Source organism: Denticeps clupeoides, chromosome 8, assembly GCF_900700375.1.
Source record: "Denticeps clupeoides chromosome 8, fDenClu1.1, whole genome shotgun sequence".
Lineage (NCBI taxonomy): Eukaryota > Metazoa > Chordata > Actinopteri > Clupeiformes > Denticipitidae > Denticeps > Denticeps clupeoides.
The window spans coordinates 22,752,735-22,773,594 of NC_041714.1; the positions used below are offsets into that span (position 1 = coordinate 22,752,735).

Here is a 20,860-nt window from a genome sequence, read left to right on the forward strand (position 1 = left end):
CAGGCGTTCAGGCCTGCTCCTGTCACCCCAGGTTCCTGCCTACATTTATAAAGCATGAGGGTGCTGTATTCTGCCCCTTCTCATGGGAGGGCAGGTGCGTGCCCAGTGCACTCAGCATTTCACACAAATACAACCTTTGGTACATCTGCATTCGTTCAGCAAGTTTTATTTGTACTGCACTTTCACCTGAAAGCCGCAAGGAGAGACCTGTTTAATCATTCATAGTACGTGGAAAATAACACCCAAAAAGTGTTGGGTGATGTTCCCAAATGTTTCATCCACATCCAGGCACACTTTCCAGTTACACTAGAGGCTATATTGAATCTCGTTGGAATGTTAATGGGAAAAGGCATTAAAACATGGAGTGATCCAGCACTGCTCGACTTGAATGGAAAGCGGCTCAGATTTCTGCCCCTGAGAGGTTTGTGGAAGCAGCAGTGAAAGGCTGGATTCGAGCCTGAAGGAGCGTAATCCAAGAAAGCAAGAAAGCACGCTGACATCACACCACTACATGTGCACATCTCGTAATATACATAAAAAATCCTTTTTCACATTATGTAGATAAAATTTCACCATTGCTTTCTACAGAATGTAAAGCAACCAGCTAAAACCGCATTATGGAAAACTACAGTGACTGACATCAGGACTCTCAGCCTGAGGAATTTAATTCGGATTTCCACCTTACACATGGGCCACTTTCAGTGGTTATAATTTTTCTAACATATACAACTTGCATTACCATTTATGTCTAGGCGAATAATGTCACGTCAACATTTGTTATGAAACTTCAGAATGGAGCCGAGAAAAGTCTACTGTTCCCAGAAGGCCTCCAAGTCCAACCCGTTCAGAATCGTCCAATAGAATTGTTTTCTGACGTCGTGACTTTTACAGAGGGGGGCGTGTTTTGGCAGGAAGGGACCACGCCTTCGCTTCTGGTTGGTCTACAGTATCCACGTGACAACGTCAAGCCAATCGCTTTTCACTTTGGAAAAACAGCTTGTTCTATGGCGTAACCCTGAATTTTTTGTTGCCTGGTGCGTGTATTATAAGCAACTTCTTGTGGTGACATTATGGAGTCGTGGGCTTGTGTAAAAAGTATTCATCTTCTTGTATTCGTTTCTTAACCATAAACAAAAAATGTGAAGCTTGTGGCTGATGGATATATACGGTTTCTCCACTCGACCACGATGGGCTACATATCAGCCGATCTGGCAACGTCTTCGAGGAGAAGGACGTTCCGTTAGAAAACGCTGCCGTGTTGTCAGCAGCTGCTGGCGGGGTGAGAGCATCTGGGTGTTCGGGGGATGGTTGAAGGTCCACCTGAGTTGTTGAATGCATCACCGGCCTGCATGGAGCTGCGGAGGCCGACAGAGGCGTGACTGCAGGGGCTCTGGACGAGGCGGTGAGAAGTCCGGTTGGTCTCTGTATTTTCTACAAGTTTCTGTTCACTGAGTTCAATAAGTAAAATATAAAGGACCCGCTGTCTGAGTATTCTGATAAGTATTTTTTCTTATAACAAGCACACATACAAACATTTGTATGTATATATATATATAGAAATAAAGATATTTTGCATTTAGACATATACACAACATACACGTTTATAATAATGAAGCTTTTCTTTAGATTCTGGAAATGTAATATTATAAGTGTGTTGTGTGTCTCATGTGGAGAATTTATTAATAGTCTATGCAGTATTAATCCCATTTTGTTGGTTATTAATTCCATTGCTGGCCTGATAAAGAGTTGAAACGGATATTGCTGCGTTTTTATCATTTCCCACAGTCTCCTCCTGACGTGAGAATGAACGTGGGCACGGCGCACAGCGAGGTCAACCCCAACACGCGGGTGATGAACAGCCGGGGCATCTGGCTGTCCTACGTCCTGGGGATCGGCCTGTTGCACGTCATCCTGCTCAGCATCCCGTTTGTCAGCGTTCCAGTCGTCTGGACCCTCACCAATCTCATCCACAACACGGTATGCATGCTGATGCGGGCATGTAAACATGCGGTGCATGGCGCATCACTTATATTACAGCCTTATTACAAAATGGTGTAAATTCATTTTCCCCCACCTGGGTTCTACACGCAGCATTCCATAATGACAACGTGACAAATTAAAATAAAAAAAAAAATCACATGTATTCACAGCCTCAAAATTGAGCTCAGGTGCCTGCTGTTTCCCCTGATCTTCCGCGAGATGTTTCTGCAGAGACATCCTGGATGAAAACCTGCTGCAGAGCGCTCTTGGTTCATCTTTCAGCAGGACAGCGACCCTAAGCACACAAGATATGAAAGGAGTGGCTTCAGGACAACTGAAGTGGCTTCAGTTTTTTATTTTTTAATAAATTTGCCAAAACCTCAAGTTAACTTTTTTCATAATGACATATCGGGTGTTTTGTGTAGAATTCTGAGAAAAAAAATCCATCTTGGAATAAGGCTGCAACGTAACAAAATGTGTAAAAACTGATGCGCTGTGAATTCTTTCCGGATTCTCTGTAGATCTTGATCTATCACGATTGCTCAACAGGAAGTTACATTTGGTGCATCTGCAATGACGCTAACTCTATGAAGCGCTATAAGGCCATGAGACAGAACCTTTATCAGAAATGAAATCACCAAGTAGATGCTGGACCATCTGCTGACTTACTTCTCTTCCCGCACTTCCACACCACACACAGCTTGGAAATGTTGGCCTGAATCTTCACCTGACTTGGCATTACATCATTTGATTTATTATTGCATCACTGTGCTTTCTAACATTTATTCTGCAGTAAATAGGAAAAAGAAGGGTTCTATATTGTGGTGTGGATTAGTAAACTGATCGTTGCTGATGTAGGCAGAGTCTGCCGTGTTCTAGCAGCATCTTCTGACCCTCTGCAGTGCATGTACCTCCTGCTGCACGCGGTGAAAGGGACGCCATTTGAGACGCCGGACCAGGGCAAAGCTCGTCTGCTGACGCACTGGGAGCAGATGGACTACGGTGTGCAGTTCACCGCCTCGCGCAAGTTCCTCACCATCACCCCCATCATCCTGTGAGTACTGTACTTCTCACGGTTCTGAAATGATAAGGTCCGGTTATACATTACGCTCATTTATTATAAAGTTATTATCCTTAAAAAAACAAGCATCATGGGTGAAAATTTTAGCTTTATTGTCATCTCAGCTTCATACATAAGTTAGGTCTTATGTATGGGGTTCTAGGTTCTTATTAATTTCCCCATGTTTTGTTCGTGAGAAAAAGTCAATTTTAACTCCTCTCTGATGATATGTCAATTTCAGTCTGACTGTCCCCAGTCTACTCAGATTTGTTATCTTGGCCTTGGTTTCTATCGTGGTGCCTGCGTCCTCCCAAATAGGGACATTGGTCAGATGTGGTGTCCACCCCGTTTCGGTCTCAGTGCCTTCAACAGGAAAAGCCCCTGTGATGTCATGTCACGTCTCTCTATGATTTGTCCAGAATTAAGGAAAAAGAGTATTTAATACACGATTAAATGCATTTTGATGTTATGGACCGATCGGACAAGGTAGCGGCTGTGTGTTCCTCACATCTCGGAAACATCTCGGATTTCAGGGTGAAAATCCTCCTCTCTGGTTAAAGGGCTTTTTTCTTCACCTTTCCGTGCTGGACGACTTCATCCCGACTTAATTCAGAAACGGAGCAGATTAAACACTCTTTTTTTATATTAGAGGTTGCAGTGCATATAACAACAATAATAGTAATAACAGTGTAATGACATGTACAGCCATCAAATAAGGAAGAAATAAATATAAGGAGATGAAAAGTAAATAAGTAAGTTAAGTATATTTACAGCATTTATCATTTACATTTACAGCATTTATCAGATGCCCTTATCCAGAGCGACTTACAATCAGTAGTTACAGGGACAGTCTCCCTGGAGCAACTTAGGGTTAAGTGTCTTGCTCAGGGACACGATGGTAGTAAGTGGGATTCGAACCCGGGTCTTCAGGTTCATAGGCGAGTGTGTTACCCACTAGGCTACTACCAGCCTGTATTTATATTATATTAGGTGTGTATGTATGAAGATGGCTTTTCCGGAATGGTAATAAAGTTAGAAGCTGCAGAAGCTGCTGCTGTTTCCTGATGGCAGCAGCCGCGTCTCCAGTTTCATTCTGGATGACCTCTCATCTCTCTCTCTCTCTCTCTCTCTCTCTCTCTCTGCAGGTACTTCCTCACCAGCTTCTACACGAAATACGACCGCGTTCACTTCATCATCAACACCTTCTCCCTCCTCACGGTCCTGATCCCGAAGCTTCCGCAGCTGCACGGCGTCCGTCTCTTAGGGATCAATAAGTACTGACAGCCGTGTGTCTGGGGGACGGTCCGGCCATCGCTCAGCTGGAGACGCAGAGACTGAATCGAGACACTTTTACACTTTATTCTTGTATGTGAACATGAAGGTGTGTTGGTGCATGTCTGCCTGGAACTGATAATGTGGTGAAGGCTGCATGGAAGCGACTAGATTCCGGTTTGATCTGGTGCTTCCTGCTTCTGCCTCTGTTTGCTTCTTTTTTGGGGGGAATAAAATTGACATTAGGACAGACTGGACAGATGGACATTAGTTTAAAACGTGAAGGTCTTATGTGATGCCAGTGGCAGAGATGGACCCTGCCAGGCTAATTTATATTTCAGTAGATCCCTTTGGGGATAAGGGGGACACGAGGTACCCTGTTGGTGAACCCATCACTTCTCCATTTTGGTGTGTCGGTTTCCAGTCGGGTTCCTGATTCATTTCATTTCATAATTTTGTACAAAAAAAAAAAAGTGTTGTTCTGTCACCCTGAATGGCAGATGTGTCACGGTACAGGAAGGTGACTGCTTTAGATCACGAGCAGCCTGTCATCGTGGAACGTCTGTCTGGCCGTATCACAGGAAGTGAGGTCACGTCGTGAAGGTCGGAGGCTTCGCTCTGGCAGCGTCGTGTTTCAGCCGCCCCGCCAGGAGACCCTGAGGTTCGTAGCCGTGATGTTGCTCGTCTGCCGGATCCTGTTTCAGCCATTTTCTGCCACTGCCGCTCGTTTTTTTCCTGTAAATCAGTGTCATAATCATAATTTTTTTCAGACAATGGTGGGATGTATTTCAGCAAACACAACCTATTTGTAATAAAAATGTAAAAAGAAATGTAACAAATAAAAACCATTACTTTATTCTTGTCTTGGTCTCATTGCTCTTTGGTTTTGATCTCATCTTGTTCTTGTTGTTATTTGGTCTCGGTCTCGTCTTGGTCTCAACACTATTTTGTCTCGGCCTTGTCTTGGTCTCATTGCTCTTTGGTCTTGATCTTGTCTTGGTCTCAACACTATTTTGTCTCGGTATTGTCTTGGTCTGGACACTATGTGGTCTCGGTCTTGTCTTGGTCTCGTTGCTATTTGGTCTCGTTCTCGTCTAGGGCTTGCAGCTATTTGGTCTCGGTCTTGTATTGGTCTAAAGGCTATTTGGTCTCGTTCTCGTCTAGGGCTTGCAGCTATTTGGTCTCGGTCTTGTCTTGGTCTCGGATATAGTGTTCTTGATGAATGAGAAAACAGCGCATTCGCACAGAACAGTATTATTTTTTATGTGGCTAAATTCAAATGCACGACGTCACAGGACAGTCCACAGAACGGGAGCATCACCAACCACTGACCCGACCACGAACAGACACGAACGGGATAGTTTTATACAATTATATAATTATACAACAGGTGAACACGATCAGGGAACATTACATCCGGACCCGGAGTAACCCGTGCCGGACCGGATCATGACACCTTTATTAAGTCACTAACTGTAGACCAGTGAGCCAGTACGGTCACCAGCACATATTAATGTTAATTTGACAAATTTGCTGGAAGAAAATGTATTTAAGAGTGTCAGTGAACATTTGAGAGCCAAATGTCCATTGTCTTCAATTCAAAGCAAAGGATGATTCCCGAGGCGTCTGTCTCTGATATAAGAGACTTAATATGAACATCTTTCTGGTACGTCCCAGGAGAGGATTATAGGAGAGGATTGCTGAGAATATTATTTCCCATTGGACAAATCTGGGAGATTTTAAATGAGAGAAATATGGAAAATATCGTTGATAAGATAACATGAATTACATTATGAAGTAATGACACTTTACAGCAATGCCTTTTGAGTAACGTGATGTTGATTCTAGCCCTCGTCTGTTTCGTCTTAGTGTGTCTCAGCAATGTCCTACTCTCGGTTTAGGCGGTCTTGACTACAACACTAAAATGTGCTTTATGGTTCTGTTTGCAAAGCCGAGTCTGCTGTGAGCTTCGAAGTTTGATCTATACAGTGGAGCAAAAAAAAATATCTGGCAGCCACCAATTGTGCAAGTTGTCCCACTTAAAACGATGAGAGGTCTGTAATTTTACACTTCAACTGTGAGGGACATAATGTAAAAAAACCCAAGGAATCACATTGTATGGTTTTTAAAGAATTTATTGGTGTAATGCGGCAGAAAAAATACCAAAAGTTCACCTCTACGATTAGCTTGACTGCATCGCAGTTTTTCCAACTGCAACAAGGAGAACATTTCCTTAATCCAACCATTGAAAGAGGGGGGCTTGTCTGATTTCCACAACAGAAGAACAAGTCTTCTGGCCATTAATGAGGCGAAAGCTACCACCTTGGCTTGAGTTATCGTAAGATTTATATCTGGAGGGGGGACCCCAAAAATAGAAGTGTATGGTGTAGCGCTGCGGGATTTTTATCCACCACGACGTACTGTGCTACTAATAATAACCTTTGTTACCTTTGTGGTCCCAGCTCTCTTCAGGTCATTGACCTGTTAGTTCCTCCGTGTACTTCTGGGCTGTTTCTGTACCCCGCGAGGTGAAATCTTGCATGGAGCCCCAGGTCGAGGGAGATTGCCAGTGGTTCCATTTTCTAATAATTGCTCCAATAGTTGATCTCTTCTCACGAAGCTGCTTGCCTGTTGTAGATGTGCTTGTCCCAGCCTTGTGCAGGTGTCCAATCTTGTCCCTGGTGTCCTTAGACAGCTCTCCGGTCTTGGCCATGGTGGAGGTTGGAGTCTGACTGTTTTGAAGGTGTGGACGGGCGAGGTAACAAGTGAAGGATGGAAGAGCTTCTTAAAGAAGAAGTGACAGTTCTCTGAGGGACAGGATTATTGCTTGTTTGTAGGTGCTAAATACTTTTTTTCTGCACCATTACACAAATAACTTCTTTGCAAATGACAGAATGTCCTGGAAGTGTAAAATTACAGACCTCCGTCATGAACCCACGGTAGATGAAGACAGCAGGGGTCAGTGTGACCACAGAAATGGGACGTGAAGTGGGCCTCTGCTGTTTTAACAAAAACAATGCTGCGACGCTGTTAGCCCTTAATGTTCTCAATGTCTTTCCACACTAACCCGTGGGTGCAGGCGACTGACCAATCAGAAGACGGCAGCAGCTGATTGGTTGTTTGCTGGCGGCTGGCGGTTCGGGTGGCGGTGTGGTTGTAGTGCTGCGGCTGGGCAGTAGGCGGCGCTGCCGTTTGACATTAATCCGAAGTGGCGTCGGCTTTCTATAAATAGGAGGTTGCCTGTAGGTAAAGACTGTTGGCCTGTTTTCTCTTTGCAGCCCCCTCACTGGATGTGAGCGACTGTTTTGCGGTTAAAAATATTTTTTTAATCTATTTTTTTGACTGACGTTGACTGTGATTTTTGGAACTTAATTAATTCAAATGACATTTAATATTCGTTTCAGTCCATGGCAGATCCCTTTGATAATTTCTAGGTGTTTCATCTATGACTTTTCCCCAACTTGCCTCGTTCCACTCCTTCCTTTCATCCTCCCACACCACCTTGATCTTGTTTTCTCTCATTTCTTCTCTCTCTTTACATCCTCCTTCGTGTTGGTGGCAGGCAGTGGTCTGAAGGACCCATACGAGGTGACAGGGATCCTCAGGGGGTTTTAAACGATTCCCCCCGTCTTCTCTCCGAACTCTGTCCGTTCGTCCACTCTGCCGCTCAACACTGTATAAAATATAGAAGATCTGGGACCTGGTTTGTGTGATGGTCTCGGATGGCCAGGCATGGCAGAGAAAAGTGCTATGGTGTGTCAGGCCCTGTGTCCCTCATATGAGGTGACAAGTCTCTGAAGGAACCTTTGCTGCGAGGCTGGTGGGTGGGAGTTTCCTGGACAGAGTGTGTGTGTGTGTGTGTGTGTGAGAGAGAGAGAAACAAGACATTCAGATGCACACAGCATTCAGGCCACGGTGTTTAAAATGTCCCCTGTGAAGACATCAAGCATCACAGTCTTGCCTTAGTCTATATTTACATTTACAGACGCCCTCATCCAACGTACGTCCGACTTCAATCACTTTAAAATGTCCATCTGGTTCACTAAGAACCGGTCTGTATATATGATAGCTGAAGAACTCCGATCCCAAACACTTTTTTGTTATTTTAAATTTACATAAGAGCCCCTTTTGGGGCCAGTGGTGGCCCAGCGGTTAAGGAAGTGGCCCCGTATTCGGAAGGTTGGGGGTTCGAATCCCGATCTGCCGAGGTGCCACTGAGGTCCCCTTGTTGAAGGTCCTGTCCCCACACACTGGCGCCTGTCATGGTGCCCACTGTCACCAAGCGTGATGTTTAAATACAGAGGACACGTGTCACCGTGTGCTGTGCTGCTGTGTCTCACAATGACAATCTCTTCACTTTCACTTTAAATCTAAATATTTCTGATCTTTAAACTCTCAGCTTTTGGTAGATCTCGTGTTGATTCCACCACCTCGACTCCAAGCCAGAGATGGATGCTTTCCTGGTACCTTGAGAGATGGTGGTACCAGTGGAGGAGTGCTGGAGGAGACGGAGAGAGTGAGGAGTGATGAGAGGTCTGAGGTAGGATCCTTGGCTTTGTAGGCCACCATCAGTACTTTAAATCTGATGTTGTGGCAGATGCAGGACGCCAGTGGACTGGTGTGGATCTATAGTCTTACAGTTCTTTACCGACAAATGTCAAAATATGCAATAAAAATCCGTGCATGACAACGCGAACCTCCAGTAACCTGGACGGTAGTTCAGTTCACATCCACTTTAAGTTAACGTCTCCTGCAGACTCTGTCGGGAGGGGCTTTAAATCGATGGCTCCTTATTCACGTTTCTTCTGATTTACTGCCAGCTTCTTATGAACGCTTTGCACCTGCATAAATATTGATCTACATTTCAGAGTTCTCGCCGAGCGGAACCCCTAACAAAGGAACCGGGTCGGCCCACCGCCTGGTCAGACAGGTGAAAGCCACACGCGTGTTATTATTACGCTCATTACGACCCTGTCAATGTTAAAAGAGCCCCGGTGCAGACAGGCGAGCGCATAGCAGCCTTGTTCTCCACCGACGGCCTTTATTTACGACGCCGAGCTGCAGCGTGTAAATGAGGCAGAGAAGAAAATACAATTCTGACAAATGTTAACAGTGGCCATATTTTGTTGGTTTCATTAAAGTTCACATATATAAACATATGGACACAACATATGGACATTAATACATTTTACACCTCCAGATTCGAGGTTTCTGCACGTTTCTGAGAAATAAACAGTTTTTATCCACCGTGCTGCTGAATCAGCTGACTGATGCTTATTAATAAGAACGGAGCCAACTGTTCTACCAGGGGTAGTGGTGGCCTAGCGGTTAAGGAAGCGGCCCCGTAATCAGAAGGTTGCCGGTTCAAATCCCGATCTGTCAAGGTGCCACTCAGGTGGCACCGAGCAAAGCACCGTCCCCACGCACTGCTCCGCGGGCGCCTGTCATGGCCGCCCACTGCTCACTCAGGGTGATGGGTTAAATGCAGAGGACAAATTTCACTGTGTGCACCATGTGCTGTGTATCACATGTGACAATCACTTTACTTTTCTACTCTACTCTTTTCGTATAAAATACATTTTATCCCTTGCTTAATCCTTTGTTCAAACTTGGAAAACACTTTGAATTGCTCTGCGTAGGACGTGAATCGCATCGTTCGGCGAGCAGTCAGAGGCGGCGAGAACGTGAATGACAGGAACATATTCTGTATATTGTGTGTGTTTCGGCTCATGCACTCTGCTGATGACGAAGAATGCAGGAAGACAAGCAGCTTTCTGTAGGGATGTGGGAGTGAGTGGACAACTGTCTCTTTCAGGATTACATAAATGCACGAAAAATCTTTATTGTGGAGAGGCACCTTATTAAAAGGCGTTCTTGCAGGAGAGCTAATGCTCGTTCGCCACTACGGATCAGTGGCACCCAGACGTGCTCTGTCACATGCGTCCCCAGTGGCTGGGTTCTCCTAACACTGCAAAATGAATCACATTATATTTCAAAGTTTGACCAGTGAAAATGCAATGGCCCATAATCCCATTAAAAACGGGAATGTAATAAGTTGATTAGGAACCCTTTCTGTGACTGAGTACACACACACACACACACACACGGAGTGCCATCTGTTTGCATACAGTAAAATGCTGCCGGTAACTTGCTGGGTAATGATGACTAAACAAGGCTCACAGATCAGATCGTTCGTCATGCCGCGTCTCATTAGCAACGGCGGCACGCCGGGTGGCAGAAACTCGCCATCAGCACCTCCACTCACATTTATCCCTTTCAGATACGCGCTGACGTGCAAAAGTGACCGCACTGGGTGCCCTCGTACCTGCGTGAACGACCTTGCCGCTGCCCGCTTCTCCGTCTTCTGCGGACTTTCCCGCCTCTGATAGGCCGCTCATACGCACTCCTGAATGTTAATATTTTATTGCCTGATTCGTGTGTCAGCAGCACCTCTATTTACAGAAATAGCAACGCGTGCGATGAAATGGTGCAACCGTACAGGAAGTGAGGGTTTTCCTGCTTGAACCGACAGTTGGCGGCTACGCAGGTACGGACAGATGATGGGCCAGAAAAGCGGCGCGGTATTGGTACAGTCGTTTATACAGCCAGCCGCTGCGGTTCACGGTGAAGAGGCATGAGGTCGTGAAAGCGAAAGTGACGGGATTGTCATTGTGATACACTGCAGCACAGCACACGGTGACGCGGTGAAACGTGTTCTCTGTATTTAACCGTCACCCTTGGTGAGCAGTGGGTACCATGACAGGCACCCGGGGAGCAGTGTGTGGGGACGGGACCTTCAGCAAGGGGACCAGAGGGGCACCTCGGCAGACCGGGATTCGAACAGATTCGAACAAGGCGAGACAAGTTTATTTGCACATGAAGCTTTAGAAAGACGCGGGACTAAAAGACAACGAGGAAAATCTGAAAAATAAATGAATTACATCATGTACATCAGCATTCACGGTTCGGTCTGGATCCTCACCACAGACGCGTCTATAGACAGCGACAGGAGGCGTGGTCTGTCTACCGCCATTCATGTTTTTCTGTATTAACGGAAAGCCGACTTCCCTCTGTCTCTGTGCCTGCTGTGCGTCACCCTTCTCGGTTTGCCGTGTCCAATGTCCCCATCTTCCTCTACCATCATGCAGGGTGTTAGTAGCCTAGTGGGTAACACACTCGCCTATGGACCATAAGACCCAGGTTCAAACCCCACTTACTACCATCGTGTCCCTGAGCAGGACACTTAACCCTGAGTGTCTCCTGGGGGGGACTGTCCCTGTCACTACTGATTGTAAGGCGCTCTGGATAAGGACGTCTGGTTGTCACGATCCGGTCCGAAATGGGGGTTACTCCGGTCCAGGATCCGGACCGGAGTTTCATTGTTGTCCTGTGTAATGTTCCCTAATCGTTTTCGCCTGTGTTTAATTGTATAAAGCTGCCCTGTTCGTGTCTGTCCGCTGTCAGGTCTTTGAAGTTATGTTCCGTGTTCACCAGTGTCTACGTCTCGGATGTCTCCCCTGTCTTGTGATTCACAATTATACCCCGGTTTCGTGATGTCAGGTGAAAGTGTCCTTCATTCCACGTCTTCTCGTCACTCCTCGTCATCCTCTCCGTTCACCCGCCGCGTCATGCCCGCAAGGACGTGACACTTGTAAATGCTGTAAATGTAAAAATGTAAATCTTCGAATGCATGCATCTGGGGACAGGGACTGAAATCACCCCCTAGCGTCATGTCAGCACTTTCGAGATCCAGAGCTTTCAGTCCGGGGCTGAAGGCTTTCAGCGTCTTTATTGCATCTCGGAGGTTATAGGTATGAGCTGACATTTGCTTTGAGAGCTTCTGTGGCTTCTCTGACGGTTGAGGATAAGGTCAGCAGCATCTGCCGGAAACGAGACGTCTGATGATGGTCTGAAGCAGCCTGGAGCCGCCGATTCCCAGCCCAGAGGCCATTAGCCCGCTAATGACATTACCGCCTTTGGGGGTGTGTGAGGGATCATGGGAAGGTGAGCCGCTGTTGTTGGGAGGGTTATGATGGCCATTCTCTCCCATGTGGCCATAAAATGCTCCGCACCGGCACTTCCATTAGCATTCCTCTCTGACCCCTGACATTATCCCGACGTGGGCGCCCATCCGCCCCGGGCTACAGTGCCGATTTAAATGCTCAGAGTTCCATTTCCCTACATCCCTCCGTCTCACCTTCTTCGCTCTCCGTTTTTCATTCTACCTCCAATACGGGTTCATTTTTCATTTGTTGATGTCCTTCCTCTTCCTCCTCTTTATCGTGCCACGCCCTCCCACATGGGAGTGTGTGTGTGTTTTCTTTTATTCCCTTTCCGCTGAGTTTTTATCCCTTTTCACCTTATTTCATCCCGCGTTGTGATTTACTGCCCTCGTCTGTGAGGACTCTCTCTCTCTCTCTCTCTCTCTCTCTCTCTCTCTCTCTCTCTCTCTATTGCTTCTTCGTCCTTGAGTGAAGGCGGGTGGAGGTTCTGAGATTGAGTGGAAATGGGGGAGCTGTAATGTCTCTCGTGATTCATATTTAATGTCCCTAACGACCAGCCGCTCTCCGTCCCGGAGTGACGGATGGACAGACGAGCATCAAAATCATCTGCAGTGAGGCGAGCGCACTGATTGGCTGTCGTGCCCGACAATTGGACCGGTGATTCGTGACTTTTTCACCAGTATGAGGGCAGGACTGTCCGTGATCAGCCCGTTTTACGCTGTCATATACGGTGTGATTTTAGTCTGGATTCTGTCCCGCGGACACTCGGCTCAGTCCCTCTGTTGGGGACTCTGGGACTCTGGTGACCCTGGTGACCTCTGATGGTGGCTTTTTGTCAAGTCTGTGAAGAGGCTCGTTTACTGTGGTGCTCGAATGAGTTTCCCACAGGGGGTGTGTGACTCGGGCACAATCATTTATATAAAGTGGCGCTCTCAGCCTTCGCCACCGTGGCGCATAATCATGGATTTGTGGTGGAGGCGAAGGGGGCTGAGGGGAAAACAGGAAATGGGATTTTTCACTTGCAGGGCTGGACCGGCCTCCCCCGGCGATCCGAGACGCTGCCGAGTGGCGCGAGGGTTCCGCTAAAACCCGATTTCAGCTGCAGGACTGACTGCACTCTCACCACTTTGATGGGGTTTGCATTTTTGAACGTGTTTTCGAGGCGCGAGCTGAGCTGAATTCATTTTGCGGTTTGGCCTGCTGCTGTATAAAAGATTAGCGGCGCGCGGCTTCAGAGGGAATCATTATTTCAGTCAGGTGAAGCATGTCAGCATGAACCGAGACACGGACACTATTCTGCATGTAAATATCACAAATGCACACACACACACACACACACACACACACACTACTGCTGTGGGAATATTGCACTGAGGTCGTGAACATAACCGTCTGCGCTGTTTTATTGTTGCTTTTCACACTCGTATTTAAATCGTTTAAATTCTACCCGTGTCTCTTCCCTGCTGAAAAATGAATAATAAAATGAATATCATATCCACCGATATCTGTGTAAACTGAGAAATTATGAGGAAACGGTAACAGTAACATTCTAAGACCATCTCAGTCCCAAGAACAGGCCAGATCCCGTAGGACCCAAATCTCTGGCAGTTATGTAGGTGCGGAACCATTTCCAAAATGCTGCCCTCGTTTACTTGGGCTTGGGACACAGCGGTGTGAAGTGAAATGGGACGGTACCTTGATCAAGGGGACAATGGTGGCGCCTTGGCGGCTTGGGATTCGAACCTGCAACCTTCCAATTACGACTCAACTTCCCTAAACCACTTTACCAGACTCCCTTATCCAGAGCACCTTACATTCAGAAGTTACAGGGACAGTCCCCCCCCTGGAGACACTCAGGGTTAAGCGTCTTGCTCAGGGACAATTCTACCATCACTGGCTCACAACCGTTTCTAAAATGTTTCTGGACGGCGGCGAAAAGATGTCAAGATGCAACTGTACGCCAGAGAGGACAAACTGGCTGCATTTCAAATGTCCCAACTTGAACCAGACAGGAGACACGGCTGTTATCTCCGCCTCTCCTTATTAGCAGAATGGGTGTCGGCCCCGTGTTTGTGCCCATCTCGGCGGAGCTGTTGGCGTTTGTTGGGTTGGATCATCTGACGGCTCCTCGTTGTCCACGTTACCCTGAATGCCCGCGGTGACAGGATAAGTACGGAGCGTCTTCCGCCTCGCTCGTAAGATCGTTCTGGAAGGTTCGTAACGAGCGCGATGGCAGATCGGCTTTTATCCAAACGTCAGGGACTGGTGTGAATTATCAGCTTGTTTACAGCTGAATTCTGGGTCGTCACCGTCACCATCATCGTTGTCATTACTCTGATTGTGCCTCTTCATCCCAACATGCCCATCGTTTATACCCTAGTGACAATTTCCTGACCTGTAGAGTCCCCGTCTGTCACACACATGGAACGTCCTGAAACTCGTCTCAACATATTTGTATGATTTGCTTGATTCATATTGGCTTGTTTACAAAAACTGATCTTCGGTGAGGAGGGAAGATGAACGATTGTGTGTGTGTGTGTGTATGTGCGTGTGTATGTGTAACGGATGCACACCAGCATCCAATCACCCATGCACATCAGTTGGTGTCAGAAGAGAGATTTTATTTCTGTGGGAACACAGCAGGGTACAGTCAGTGGCCCTCCTCTCATCCTACGAGACACATGCTTCTGCTAACATGTGGCGGCGAATAAAATTTCTCTTTTTTAGAACCCAGCATAATACCAACAACATGACATAACATTAATAACTTTAATACACCTATATACAACACGTGATATGGAGAACACTGCACGCGCTGAGGTAACTGCACGTGAACGTGAGCTATAGAGGGCGCCATTAATGTAACCCTGACCACACAAACAACGTGGAACCAAAATGTTCGTTCCCACCCACAAATACACAGGAAAAAAAACACATGAACCCCGTAGCTTACAATTACAATAAGTTTTGTTGGAGTTCACAACATACATACAATTATCTTACATAACATCCCGGCCACATATGCGTGTGTGTGTGTATGTGTGTGTGTGTGTGTGTGTGTGTATGCATGCGTGTGTGTGTGTGTGTGTGTATTTTGGAGCTAAGTGACGGGAATGTTTAATCCGCCGCTGGATTACACCGACATCCACGCTGTGATTGTTCTCTTACGTAAGGACACGATGAATCAGAGGACGTTTTTTCTGGACGGCGCCTATGCGATGTTTAAGGGAGAGGAGGACAGGCGGGGCAGGGCGGGGCAAACGAAGATGGCGGGAGAGAGATAGATGATGTCATGCCTCAACACGCGTCCGATTTCGTCCTTTCTGTCCCAGGGAGTCAGAAGCAGGAACTCTGGACATAAATAAACGTCCTGCAGCATTGTGGACACTCAAGTATTTATTAGTAGTCTTTTGTCCTTCGAGATGTTTGGACTTTGAGGGGCGGGTTTGTGTTTTTTAAGCTCTTCCTTCATCTCTCCCTCGTTCTCGGTGACGACACACGCCGCCCGCCTCTGTCTGTCCCCCGTCTGACGCCTCCTCCTTCCGTCACCTCTGTAATCAAACGTGATGCTGAATGTCCCCTGCGCTGCCATTCCTGACTCACCGCAGCGCCGTCCCCACACGCCGCTCCCCGGGCGCCTGTCATGGTGCCCACTGTCACCAAGGGTGACGGTTAAATACAGAAGACACGTTTCACCGTGCTTCACAATGACAATCACTTCACTGTCACTCTAATGTCCTTCCGTCAGCTGCCTCTGGCGTCCAGACGGACGTTTCCTAGAAAGCACAGCGACTTTCTCATCCGACGTCCATCACTGCTAATAAAAACCCCGTACGCCTGGACGGTTCGCTTGACGCTGAGAGGGTAGAAGTAACCTGGAGGCTTCTCGCAGGTCCAGTGATGATTCCTGGTGGGCTGTAGCGTCGTAACCATGAGTGCGGAGAGTGGGGTACGGCGAGTAGTGGGGTACGGCGAGTAGTGGGGTACGGCGAGTGGGGTACGGCGAGTAGTGGGAAGGAAGGAACGCGGCGAGGCTACGACCTGACCGCGAACAGACATGCTGCCATCAAATCGGCAAATAATGTCACTTTTCTTCATGTCTGCACCTTCGTCTCGGTGCTGGTCGTGACGTCTGGAGGGCGGGAGGTTGATAGACCTGATCAGCAGAATTTACTCTTCATTACCGTTAATGCAGGATTCAGTCAACAGAAACCTTCATTTACATTTACAGCATTTACCAGACGTCCTTAACCAGAGCGACTTACAATCAGTAGCTACAGGGACAGTCCCCCCTGGAGACACTCAGGGTTAAGTGTCCTGCTCAGGGACATGATGGTAGTAAGTGGGGTTTGAACCTGGGTCTTCTGGTTTAAAGGCGAGTGTGTTACCCGCTAGGACACTACCACCCTTCACTTGAATGAACGCAACTAAAATGGGACAGGCAGGGGATGGACGGATGCTTTATTGATCACATCATCTTTGGTTTTGTGTTGTGTGTGGGGATCCTCTTTTGTTGTGAGGGTGACCTCACATGTATGGAATGTGGAATATTAGGGAATCAATATCGAATCTGTATGTATGAATGTATGTATTAGCTTGAATGAATATTTCTCTACTGACTTTGTGATGTCGTTTTACATTTACAGCATTTACCAGACGGCCTTGTCCAGAGCTCCTTACAGTCAGTAGTTACCGCTGCGTTCCTCCGCCGGCTTCCTGTATCTGCCCTCGCATCAGAATCCGAATCCTGTCACACCCTCCAGATCTCTCCGATCCTCCGTTGCTCAGGTTTTCTGTGGAATCAACGTCCACTAGATCTTCCAACAGCTGAGAAAAGGAAATGAGGAATTACTGAGCTTTAAAGGGGCTCTCGTGTATATTTAAGAATATGGTGTCTACAGACCAGGTCCTAGTGAACCAAACAAGGCATTTTAATAATGGACATTTTAAAACGTCAGCCAAATGCTGTAAAATGTGAATTTTTAGGTATCACCCAATGCTGCCTGGATGATGTTACTTAAGAGCAGCCAGATCAGTGGAACAATTTCACCCGGGAAGAATCTTCCACAATCTTCCCCCTTATGAAAAGAGCGGCGGAGGCCCCTCGCTGTGCCGGGTTCACTCGGTACCTCTCAGCAATAAAATCCGGGGTCACATGGGCTGTCGTCTCGCCCGATCCCGCGTACGACTCCTCCGTGTGAATGGCGGTGCAGACGCGGCCTCGGGAAATGTCAGCCATTGAGAGCTAATAAAGCGATGTGCAGTCGCTGCTGAGCGAGGAACGAGTTGGGAAAGGCCACAAGGGATTTTGGGCTCAACCGGACTTCACGTCCAGTGGGGACGCGTCTCTCTCGGTCTGTCCATCCTTCTCACCGTACGTCTATCACAGTACTGTTTTATTTGTCTGCTGTGTGCTGCTGGGTAGTAACGTGCATGCAGCGGTCTTCAGTGTTGAGTAAGTAAAGTGAGTAAAGTGAAGTGATTGTCACATGTGATACACAGCAGCACAGCACACGGTGCACACAGTGAAATTTGTCCTCTGCATTTAACCATCACCCTGAGTGAGCAGTGGGCACAATGACAGGCGCCCGGGGAGCAGTGTGTGGGGACGGTGCTTTGCTCAGTGGCACCTCAGTGGCACCTTGGCGGATCAGGATTCGAACCGGCAACCTTCTGATTACGGGGCCGCTTCCTTAACCGCTAGGCCACCACTGCCCCCTTGCTGGAACCTTTTGTAAATAAGTAGAAAGGGTTCGAAATGAACTAACAGAGACACAACGTGTCTCTGGGCCCTGAGATGACTCTGGACGGTCTTTTTTTCTTTTTTCTCTGCTCCTTTAATAATCAGTTATTATCTACATGATATAAACACATGTGCGGCTGTTAAGTAACACACTAACACGCCTGTGAACCAGAAGACGCATAAAGGGCGTCTGGTAAATGCTGTTAACGTAAGTGCTGTGAAGTGGGAGGCTGGAAGGCTGGTCTGTTCTCCACACGCACCCTGTCTGACCCGCCGCAGCCCGGTTCTGTCCTTCATCGGTGGCCCGGTTCCAGCAGCACGGCCCGGCGGAGGGTTTAAAAGCCCAGAGCTCCTGATTTACACCGACCCTGAGAGGCACACACAGAGCATTGCAAGACGATCCGAAGCAGATACCTGCAGATGAATGAAAAACAAAGAGCTTTCTCCCCTCTAACCGTCATCCTTCGGAGGAAACGGAAATATGTCACAGCCGCATGGTCATTTTTCAAGCTTAACCAGAGAGTCTGCTGCACATGGCAGATTTATACTGGTATTTAGGCTCTACAGCACCTGCTCCACCACAAACACAAATATGGCACCGATGACATCAGAACAATCCCAGTCAGCAGCATCATCATGGTATGAAGAAAACCAGCCAGACCAGCTGATGGCCACCGAGGTCCCCTTGATGAAGGTCCCGTCCCCGCACACTGCTCCCCGGGCGCCTGTCATGGTGCCCACTGCTCACCAAGGGTGACGGTTAATGACAATCACGTCACTTAAACTGAACAGAGGAGCACCTTTATTCAGAAATTCAGGGCAATAATTTTATATTATTTGCTCACTTCTGCATCTTACTGTGCAATAATGATGTACAAGGTTCAAGGCCACTTTATTGTCATCAGCTGCTTTATACAAAGTGTGATGACACACAGCAACAGGACGAAAGGTGCAAACAAGGAGCAGAGCAACTTCAGTGTACGAAAGTGTAGTGAAAGTGGAGTGATGGTTTGCCAATAGATTTCTTTAAAGTGGATAAAATTTTTTAATGAAGTATTTATTAAAGGGTGTGCACACTAATGTAATTAACCATTTTTGTTTTTGTTTTTTTGCATTATTTTCTCTTTGTTTGTTTTTCAATTTTAAGTCACATTAAATGACTTATTGAGGTCTAATTTTTTATATCCCAAAAGACGGGCGTAAAAAAAAATTTGAATCAGATCTATTCAGGTTCACTTTTCGTAGGCCACGTAGGCCTGTACATCTCTTCATAATGACGGCCACCTTAAGACCAGCGAACAGTCCATTGGCGTCCTGGATGGCCAGAGAGGACAGAGGAGTGACTCCAGTGAAGGACATTGGACTAGGCCACGTTGTGAGAGGACAGCGCCAGCACCCACCTCTGACGCGTCCACTTCCACAATAAAAGGAAGTGATGTTGGAGGACAGGGGCGGTGGTGAAACGACAGCACAGGGACTTGGATGGCATCTGGTGTCCTGTGAAAAGGGCGTGTTGAAGATTTGGTGAGAGCAGTGAGTGGGGCTGCGATTGTACTGTAATAAAGTGAGGTGATTGTCACATGTGATACACAGCAGCACAGCACACGGTGCACACAGTGAAATTTGTCCTCTGCATTTAACCCATCACCCTGAGTGAGCAGTGAGCTGTAGCCACGGATGAAGCAACGATAGAAATGTGCAAACCCAAGAAACCGTGACAGTTGTTGGGTAGGGGCCACGATTCCACTGCTTCCAGCTTCTTGGGCTCCATGGCCACACCCTGGGGCGAGATGGTAAAACCCAGGAACGTGGTGGAGCGCTGGTGGAAGGTGCATTTTTCCAGCTTACGGTACAGCCGGTGGGCGAGCAACCTCTTTAGGACTGCTCTCACATGTTGGACGTGGGTATGATGAATGCCCTTTTCCACTCGGATCAGATTGTAGGCAGAGAGAATATCCAGGGTGGTAGTAGCCTAGTGGGTAACACACTCGCCTGTGAACCAGGAGACCCAGGTTCAAATCCCACTTACTGCCATTGTGTCCCTGAGCAAGACACTTAACCTTAAGTTGCTCCAGGGGGGCTGTCCCTGTAACTACTGATTGTAAGTCGCCCTGGATAAGGGCGTCTGATAAATGCTATAAATGTAAATGTAAATGTAAGATGTATATCATTGTTGAACAGGATGCTATGTCCCTGGACGATTGCTCCCACGTCTTCTGTGTGGCTGGCTGTGTTTTTGTGCCCTGTCTCCTTTAGGTTGACTTCGTGGGAAGGAGTTGAAGTCTACCAGCTCCACCTGCCATCTGCCTATTGGTCACCACCACCTGTATAAAGAGACTTTGAATGTTGTTCAGGAGGTCCCCAGGGTCTGCTAGGCCCTTACTCTATTAAGAGGTCCCCAGGATCCATGGAGATCTGCAAGGAGCTCCGTTGGGGATCTCATTGGTGTGTCTTGTTGCTTTGTGTGATAGACCCCAGTGTTTGTGTATTAGCCTGTTAGCTTCATGTGCCCTTTTTGTGTTATTGTACCTGTTAGATCACAGTTAATAAAAGCACTGTTTGTATGCTTTGTGTGGTTGTGTGTGTAACAGTGGACATCCTCTTCTCCACACCCTTGTCGCGTTTCTTAGACCCCTGGACTTAGGAACGTGACACAGGTTAAGTCTTATGATTTGAGGTGGAAAAGGAGCCGAGTCGAGTTGACGAATGCCAATCAATGACTGAGCACCTGGCGATTGCCATCTTGCCAATTTCTGGGAGTCATGTTTCCTCCTCTCCATGTTGCTCCCGGTCACGTGGATG

General features: G+C 47.3%; 1 protein-coding gene across 2 annotated transcripts; it reads left to right on the forward strand.

Moving 5' to 3' along the window:
- The first annotated feature begins 1,040 nt into the window (after positions 1–1,040).
- On the forward strand, positions 1,041–5,168 carry ormdl3 (ORMDL sphingolipid biosynthesis regulator 3). 2 transcript variants are annotated; one of them, XM_028989392.1, is made up of 4 exons: positions 1,041–1,414; positions 1,786–1,977; positions 2,883–3,034; positions 4,186–5,168. In XM_028989392.1, the coding sequence occupies exons 2-4, from the start codon at positions 1,804–1,806 to the stop codon at positions 4,319–4,321; spliced, it is 462 nt and encodes a 153-aa protein (XP_028845225.1). In that variant the 5' UTR covers positions 1,041–1,414; positions 1,786–1,803; the 3' UTR covers positions 4,322–5,168. The 2 variants fall into 2 exon arrangements, with proteins under 2 accessions (XP_028845225.1, XP_028845226.1); XM_028989393.1 differs by having other exon boundaries at positions 1,043–1,402.
- The last annotated feature ends 15,692 nt before the right edge of the window (positions 5,169–20,860 follow it).

Coding starts and splice junctions, on each gene's coding strand:
- ormdl3 (XM_028989392.1), top strand. CDS start 1,804: ATGAACGTGGGCACGGCGCACAGCGAGGTCAACCCCAACACGCGGGTG. Junction 1,978..2,882: donor CCAATCTCATCCACAACACG/GTATGCATGCTG, acceptor GACCCTCTGCAG/TGCATGTACCTCCTGCTGCA. Junction 3,035..4,185: donor ACCATCACCCCCATCATCCT/GTGAGTACTGTA, acceptor CTCTCTCTGCAG/GTACTTCCTCACCAGCTTCT.